At 39.9% G+C, this 9,466-nt stretch overlaps 1 protein-coding gene across 1 annotated transcript; it reads left to right on the top strand.

The window, feature by feature from the left end:
* The first annotated feature begins 598 nt into the window (after positions 1–598).
* DEFB125 (defensin beta 125) lies at positions 599–8,139 on the top strand. The gene is made up of 3 exons (XM_060032807.1): positions 599–656; positions 7,685–7,923; positions 7,978–8,139. Exons 1-3 carry the CDS (start codon positions 599–601, stop codon positions 8,137–8,139), a joined length of 459 nt encoding a protein of 152 aa, XP_059888790.1.
* The last annotated feature ends 1,327 nt before the right edge of the window (positions 8,140–9,466 follow it).

Raw genomic sequence — 9,466 nt, 5'->3', positions numbered from 1 at the left:
CAAACCTGCCAAAGCAATTCAATGGAGGAAGGATAGTACTTCCAACAAATGGTTACTGCAAAAATTGGATATCCATAGCAAAAAAAAAAAAAAAAAATCCATTTAAAGCAAACTTCACAACTTATAAAAAAATTAATACACAATGGATTGGGGCATCACTCAGATGGAGAAGGGGATAATCTACGGGATATCATAAGCTTACTGGTCCAAAACAAATTGGATCATGATATAGCATTCTGCTATCATGGCTATATACACAGTGTTGCATACAGACAGAGGAGACGTAACTGGCTCCATGCAAGGTTAAGGAGGACTTTATTGGGGAGTTGTTTCTTTCCATCAGACCCTACACATCCTTAGGATTATACTTCATTTCATAAGGCCTCAGTTTCCTATAACAGTTTCTAGAACAGAGCATTATTTTGTCATGCACACTCAATGATGTAAGTTAATCATCTGGTGTTCTGGCTGGCATAGCGTTCTCCTCCTCTCTGGTTCATCACCCATGATAGGCCAGTAAAGGTGACCACTCAGAGTCTTAACTGTGCAAAGCGTTCTGCATTCCTCAGGACACAGGGCTCCCTCTCTCCCAGAAGCCATGAATCTCCTGATGCTGACCTTCATGATATGTGGGTTACTAAATCTGGTGACCAAAGGTAATGGAACCCTACAATGGAGAGATGATGGAACTAGGATGAGTTGTTGACCCTGGGCTCCCAGGTGTCTTGAGGGGGCAAGAGGTCCACAGGAAAAGCCTTGGGCCAATAAAGAGCAGCACAAGTGCTCTTATGATGGCATGCTGGCAGCTCCATGTTCCTGCTCTCTAAGACTCTGTTAGAGGCACCTATGAAACTGGGGTGTCTTCTGAAACATTTCTCCAAAGGAAGAATTTCCTCAGTCTTCTGAGCAACTCTCTCTGTCTCTCTCTATAACTAACCACTGTTAACTCAGCCTGACTTTGCTTCTATTTTAACAATTTCATTGTTGCACCTGTTTTATTGTTGTGTCTCATTAGTCCAACTCTCACTACCACCTTGAATTCTCTTTTGTCGTGAAAGTGTTTTCAAGGGAGGTGCTCGTTTGTTTATGTTCTGAGGTACGGTGAACAAGTTCATCACACTTTTTGTAGGATCTGCAGAGCTGTCGTCAGAAAGATAACACAAATTTAAGTTAGAAGTGGGGATAAGTTAAGACAGAGTAAAAAGGTAAGTGACCAATAGGGACCTTCTGCTAATAGATCAATAATGAATGAGCTTATTCCCTCTTTTTAATAATGTTACTTTGGAAACTTACCTACTTTTATTGGAAAGTAATACTTGCAATTGATTAAAAAGTATCAAGCAATCAATAGGCTTATATGAGTTTAAGGAAAAGGACTCTCCTACCCTGGAATAACAGTACTTCAGTCTTCTCTTTCAGAATCTCTGAATCATTCAATGAAGTAATCTTACCAATTAGTTGTATATCCTAGTAGATCCAAATATCTATATACCTTAGATTTTTAAAAACCCAATGTAAAGAGATATGGGAACATATGTATATGTATAACTGATTCACTTTGTTATAAAGCAGAAACTAACACACCATTGTAAAGCAATTATACTCCAATAAAGATATTAAAAAAAAACCAATGTAAATTAATCATACGGATTCTTCTAAATGTACCAGCACAATATCTCGGAGACTTCTTATCAGTGCCTGAATCTACTTCATTATTTTTAATGTATACGTAGAATATATGGGGGTGAGGTTGTGAATTTCCTTTCTTAATTTAATTGGTCTGCTAAGCAGGAAACTTTTAATTATCAGAAAAAATTCAGCTAGGAAAATTAGTAAACAAATGTATATCTTTCCCCTTATGGCCACACACACACACATACACACACACGCAAGATTGGCAAACAACTGACCGAATGGACTACAGTATGTGCACTCTTATCACTTGTGTGTGATAGTGTCAGCTTCCCACACACTGATCACTCCATTTTTTAATCACATTCTTTCGTGTATTACATTTCAATGTGTGAAAATGTTGCCTTATCTTTGTTTGAATTCATCACGCTTCAATTATAAATGAGTTTGAACATCTATTCCATTGTATTTCTGAACTCTTTCTTATTGATTTTTAAGAGTTCTTTATGCACTAAGAAAATGGACTCCAAACTTGGAGACGTTGTATCTTGCTTAGAAAGGTAATCACTACCGTGAGATGGACATACATGTGCCTATGTATCTATATCTTGATTCACATGGACACATGTAAGTGACGTAAAGAATTATCACCTACACTCAATTCTGATTATGAACTATTCACCGAAATTTTGGAAAGTTTTGAAATAATAAAGAAGTAACAATACGGTTTTGCCCTTTTGCTCTCCCTGAGATTCCTGGATAACGTGGGAAAAAAATGTATATCCTCCTTTAAAATTTTCTAAAACATGATGAGTATTCTCCCACATATTAAATATTCTCCAAAAACTGAACTTTTAATTATTGCATAGAATTTCATGCAATGGGTGCTCTGTACCTTTTTAAAAATCAATTAATTTTAAGTAATTTAATGGCTACGTTGAATCTTCATTGCTGCACGCGGGGTTTCTCTAGTTGCGCCGAGTGGGGGGCTACTCTTCGTTGCAGCGCGCGGGCTTCTCATTGTGGTGGCTTCTCTTGTTGTGGAGCACGGGTTCTGGGCATGTGAGCTTCAGTAGTTGTGGTGTGCAGGCTCAGTAGTTCTGGCTCGCAGGCTCTAGAGTACAGGCTTGGTGGTGTGGCACACAGGCTTAGTTGCTCCGTGGCATGTGGGATCTTTCCAGACCAGGGCTCGAAACCGTGTCCCCTGCACTGACAGGCGGATTCTTAACCACTGCACCACTAGGGAAGTCCCTCTGTACCTTTTTTATCCAATTTCATATTTGGACATTTATGTGCTTATCATTTTTGCTAAGAAGTGTATTTATGTTTCATATACAAGTATATTCTATACAACCATTCATAGACATAAACCATTCAACATAAAATTCCTAGACATGCACCTTATTCCTGTCTGCTTAGTGCATTGTCAAATTCTGAATATTGCAAATGTTTAAAATGAAGGAACATATCTAAGTTTATAATATTTTCTATTTCTTTGATTATGGAGAAGTCAAACTTCAAATATATATTTATCATGTATTTCGAATTTTCTATAAAGTGTGTGGTTCTGCTTATTTTCCTCTTTTATTGTGAGGGCGGTAGATTTGTTTCCTGCTGATTTATAAATTTTTGCTTATAGGTTCTATTTTGCAACTTAACTATTTAATGTTTTGAGTGTATTTTTCTGTTTTAAATTGAGATGGCACCTGAGGGTTTTGTAAAGAAACATTTTACCAAGCCAAACTGTCCATCAGTGGAGTGCTGTTAATAGCTGTATTTAAGTTGATGCTATCTGATTCTGTATCTGTTTTCTTTCTTTTTCTTTTTTTTTTTCAGAGAGAATTCACACAAGGGATAATATTTTGGCTAGATGGCTTATGTGCCTGAATTAATACCACTGTAATTCATATTTTTTAGATTTATGATTTTGAAATATTGGTGATGGAGGTCACAAGTCCTAATGACATAATAATGCCAGACTGAGGAGCTTTGAAATAAGTGATGGCTGTCATTCTAAAAAAAAAAAAATACATTAAGTTATAGATTATTCCCAGTCACCATCCTTGTATTGCTTAAGCCATATTCTTGGAACTATCTTTGATATTCTAAGCTGTGATATCCGTATCTACCAGGAAATCTCTTACATCTACCTGCAAATTATGTCTAGAACCAACTGATCTCACCGCCTCCATCCACTGCTACCGCTCTGATTCAAGTCACTATCATCTCTCACCTGTTACTGCTTCTTATAGCTTCCGCACAGGTCTCTGTCCTTCTACTCTTGCCTCCTGCTGTCTTCTGTCAAGATAGCATAGAGTGTGATCTGCTCACACTGGAAGTCAGACCACGTACCTCTTCTGCTCAAATCTCGGCAGTGGCCCCCTCTTCACTCAGAACAATAACCAGGGTCCTTACAGTGACCCACCAGGCCCTCCATGATCTGGTGCCTATGACCTCTCTCACCTCGTCTCCCACTACTCTAGTCCTCTAGTCCTTGCTCACTTTGCCAGAGCCACACTGGCAAAGTGTGGCTTTCCACAGTGCCCTTCCTCAAACATGCCAGGCTTGCTCAACCCACAGAGTTCTGTTTTTTCCTCTGCTTAGAATGCACTTGCCCTACATACTGGTGTGACTAATTCCTTCACCACCTTCAAGTCATCGTTTAATCGTCACCTTCTCTCAAGACCTCTGCTAACTGCTGTTTAAGAAACAGTCATCTGTCCCCATGACACACCAAATAGATTCCACTTAAATCTATTCTCTCATTTCTGAAAACTACTTATCATCCTCTCACATACAGGATAATTTACTCGTTTTCTTTACTGTCTGTTTTCCCCTGCTAGAAAGTAAGCTCTATGTGATTTTGTCTGCTTAGTTCACAAATGTACCCCGAGGACCTGGAACAGAGTCTGTACCGTAGTTAGGGGCTCAAACCTCTGTTGAGTGATGAGCTGTACCCGAAATTTTAACTCTGGCAGGAATAGTTGAAAAGGAGTAATGAGCAATGCAAGTGAGAGGCAAGTTTAAAGAAGAATTGACAGAACAAGATGATTTAACGTGTTTGGGAATGGAAGAGAAATGCTGACAGGACTCAGATTTCGAGGATGGGTACCCTGGAGGAAAAAAAAAAAATACATAGAGAGGTAATCTTTGTAGAAGTTAGGAATGAGGAAGCAATGTTAGACTTTGTCCAGGATGAAAGATGTGGTACGGCTACCCTCGAAACTTACAGAAAATTCTACCAAGGGCAATAGAATTGGAGCCAGTAAAATAATAAAAGAACAGTGAATCATTGGAGAAGTTGGGATAAAGCCAACATCCCCAGGGGAGGAAATAGGAGCCAAGTTTTCGTTGTGCTCTCTCTCCACCTCAACCCACGAAAGGTACTTTTCATACTTTATCAAGTTAAATGCAAAAAGGGTTGTTTTGAGAATTACTTGACCTTCTTCATACATCCTTGGCTTCCTCCAACATAGAGCCTTTGCACTAGCTGTTTCCTAGAATACACCAACCTTGGTACTTCTCGGGTGGTTTGCTGAGAAAGATGGTCATATAGTTGCTTGATAAATGATCATACAATGGAACAGACTAGTTTCACGGTGGATGCCTATCCTCCCTCCTCCAATGAATTAAGACGCTGCTTCGTAATCCTACTGTATTTCTTGTGTGAGCTCATCTTTCCTCTTTCCTAGGCCACCTTTTTGCACTGACCTTTCTTTCTTTTCAATTCTCCTGCTCCACTCCTGTCTGTGATGTTCCCTCCCAGCTTAGGACTTTACCCCACATCTCAAGATTTCAAAAATTCAAACGGCACTTTTTACCGCTGCCAACACTCATACCAGTATGGCTTTTCACCCATCTTCTCTTTCCCTCTTGACATAGCTGAGGAAGTGTGCTTCTCCATATCACGTACAGTCAGATGCTGTATGTGTTCTTAATCCTTGTCACCTAATCAAGGACTATGCCCTTCTTTTGCCTCATTTCCCTCTTCTACGTTAATCTCTCCCTTTCTACTTGTTCCTTCTTAATATTTGCAAACATGCTCTCTTATTTCGCAGCCTTCAAAACAAACCTGAAGAACCTTCCCTTGACTCCATATTGTCCTCCGAGCACTTCTCTATTTCTCTGCTCTTCCTCACAGCTAAACTTCCTAAGAGTTTTGTCTCCAGGTGCTATTTCCACTTCTCATTCACATGTCAACCACTTCACTTCTGTTTCTCCTCTTCTTACCACTCTGAAGATTACCAGTGACACTCATCATGTTAAATGCAGTGGAGGCTCCAGCTCCTGCGTTATCTCGCTCAACCTCACAGCAGTATTTGCCTACAAGTGTCCACGTGTTCCTTTAGGAAATGTTTTCCTCACTTGCGTAATCTAGTCATACCTGATACAACTTTCTTTGTATCCCTTTGGCATATGCCATTTTCATGCACACCAGCCTGACCCGCACCTGGCAGTATCCTCAAAGCATGGTCGATTGCTTGCAAATCAGTCCTGAACGCGGCAGTCTGGAAATGACAGGGAATTGTCAGCTCACTCTGGTATCATCTATCAACTACTGGATGGTGGGGAAATATTCCAGCTCCTCTGACCCTCAAGAAGGATAACTTGGACCTTTATCCTAGCCATACACTAGTTGCTGGATTTCCCCATGGGGTCATGCTCTAGTCAATCACAGTGGTAACTAACTGTATAACTCTCCTCTCTTTGGCTGTCTTATTTCCATAACTTCCCCATTTCCAAACTGATTTGGCGATGTGGGGAGTGCTGAATGCCCTCAACTCATTTATTATACAGTAGTCAAAATTTATCCCAAGGTCTGCTTTTGGGAAAACTAATCTAATTCTCCAGTGTCTCAGTCTCCTGTTTTGCTCTAAGTATCTGGCTGTTCCTTCTGAGCCTTCTCCTCCTATCTGAGCTCTCAATATTGACACTCCCCAGAATTTAACTATGGCCCCCTTTTATCTCACATTATTCCAACACTATATGTACTTTATCTATAACTGTAGTTTTAAATACTATCCATGGCAATGATTCCACAATTTACATCTACAGTCCAAACTTGTCTACCGAGTTGCTACAGCTATATCCTACTGCCCTCTGGACATCTGAGGTATATTGTGCTATATACCCCAAAACAAGTACTTGTAACCACCTTTTTCTCTTCCCTCCAAATCGTGTTCTTTCCTCTGTTTACTATTCTATGAATAGCAAGTATCACGAATCTCCCCTGTATCAGCTCAGAAATGTACTAATGTACTTGGATTTCTCCATCCTCCGCTGACTTATATCCAAACAATCGATGTCTTTAATCTGTTCTCTTCTTTACAACTCTCACAGCCCTGGTTCCAGCCATCTTCAAGTTTTACTTGGCCAAAGCTTCTAACGTGTCTCCCAGATTCTATTCTTCCTTTTCCCTTATCTAATTTCCATGTGAAATCCCAGCTAACTGAAGTAAATTAACTCACATAATGGTTTGGAATAAATAAAAATGCTTAATAATGGCCAAATTGATTAGGCAATGGCATGGTTACTTCAAGCTCATTTTATCTCGTGCTCCTTTGTTCTTTGCACATTATACTTCAGACTCTTCAGCCTTCTCTTAATACCTTAAAGATACGATGCTGTTTCTCCACACTGGGACTGAGCATTTGATGGTCCTTTCCTGAAATAATCTTTGCCTCCTGTGTATCCTGTAGCCTCCTTTCATCCTTCTTGCCTTGCCATGGCTTAACTATTAGCTTTGCATATGTCTATCCTCTCTGTCTCATCTTCTTCCTCCTCCTCCTCTTTCCTTCTTCTCTGGTCTTTCTCCTGCCCCCTCCCCTCTCCTTCTCTCTCTCCTCTCCCCACCACCAGCAATTTCCTTGATAGCACATGTCACAGTTTTTAATATACAGTTTTAGTTTTCTTCTTTGTCTCTCCAAATGGCTTGTGGTATATGTTATCATATTACTTTAGATGGCAATAGTAGTAGTTGTCAAACTTTGGAATTAATGTTTGTTGTCTTGTGGCTAGAATTTAAAAATTGACTGCTTGTTTAACCCTGCAGCTGGCTGGTTTGTTGAAAGATGCTGGAAGAATGGTGTAGGACACTGCAGAAAACGATGTTTACATCTCGAAAGGTACAAACTTCTTTGTATGAACAAGCTGTCATGCTGCATTCCCCTAAGCAGTGACGATCCTTACACTCCATGGCCAATACATCCCACATTCGATGAAGATGTAACTTTTGGATTTGGTACTCACGATGGCTTTCCTTTTTCTCCCGTATCTGGGTTTGATGATGAGGTAACAATTAAAACAACTAAGACTCAAGAAACCACAGTAACTGGGACGACTGAGGTAACAATTAAAACAACTAAGACTCAAGAAACCACAGTAACTGGGACGACTGCTTCCGAGAGAGATTCTACCCAGACTTTGACAACTATTCCTCAGAGCGTTGAGGGTACAACATTTTCTCATGAGCCTGAGACAGCAGATCTATATAAGTATTGGGACTAATATCCAGGGAGCCAATTCTACAGATGTTATTTCACCGGGGACAGTTCAATTGAGAATTGGATGACATAGAGGTGGACATAATGCTACTGCCAAGGCAAGAACTGAGAGAGTTACCTCACAATTAGAAATGTATAAAGAGAAGTGTATAGAAGATATAGGGATTCTTTATTTTGGGCTTAAATTTTTTCTTTGTTTTCCTCTGATATACTAATATACATGTGCTAATATTTGGCATCAGGTGATATTTGTGTGTGTATTTTTCCATAATAAACAAACAAACAAACACATAAATAAATACCACAGTTTGGAGTTGCCTGTATAGTTGAGACTGAAATTTTGATTTTAGTAATACCTGAAACACTTACTATCATATATGGAAGTACCTATGAAGGCACATAAAAAGTTCCAGACAAGTCCTCCCTTTCCTGTCCCTCTGTCCTCACCAACATTTATTGTAAGTGCTGACTTTAAATCCCTGTTTGTATCATGAGGTCAAATTTTGTTTAATACTTCAACCGGAAACAAACCCAGTTTTAGTTAGAAACTACCTCATTCACCACAAACACTGATTTAACTAGATAGAGGTGCACATGGGACTTGCCTTAAGAGTACATCATATTAAATTAAGAGCTACATCACAAATTCTACTTATCTTTCCAATGCTCTTTCCACTCAAAAGTCTACTCAAAACTTCCAACTGTGGTGGTCTCATTGCGTGCCTCTCCAGATGTTCATTTTGTCCACAAATACTAGTTGTGTGTAGGAGGTCTGTGCTTTGTCTGCCTCTGTGCGTGTGAGTGCTGTTTGCACAGCAACTGGTGGATCAGCGACTTTACTCTCTGATATCACAGAGAAGTAGTTACTCACTCTAAGGTTGACTAATTGTTAATGTGCTGAACTAAGGCTGGTGTGCTTCTGAGAGCCACAGTCCCAGATGCCTAAATGTCTCAGAATCAAGAAGGTTTATTCTCTAATTCTTTTTATTTTCTTAGGGTCAAGCTGCCAGTGACCCCAGCTGTAGATTTGATATTGGCCATCAGGCCACTGACCTTTAAGTAGGCATCATATTCCAATAGACCTTGGGCCTCTTGTTGGCTGGCAAACTATCCTACTTTGCTTGGGACTGAGGGTCTTCCCAGAACATGGGAATTAGAGTGCCAAAACCAAGAAAGTCTTCAGCAAACCTGGACAAGGTGATCGCCTTCTTTCTAGTGTACCTTGGCCTAAATTGCTCTTCTCCATTTCTTTGTATGGCTGACACCTCTTCACAGAGGCATTCTTTCACCATAAAGACATCCCTATGCCACCAGTCTGCCTCAGCCTAGAG

Source organism: Delphinus delphis, chromosome 15, assembly GCF_949987515.2.
Source record: "Delphinus delphis chromosome 15, mDelDel1.2, whole genome shotgun sequence".
Lineage (NCBI taxonomy): Eukaryota > Metazoa > Chordata > Mammalia > Artiodactyla > Delphinidae > Delphinus > Delphinus delphis.
The sequence above is the reverse complement of the archived record's forward strand: the minus strand, read 5'-3'. Positions and strand labels throughout refer to the sequence as shown.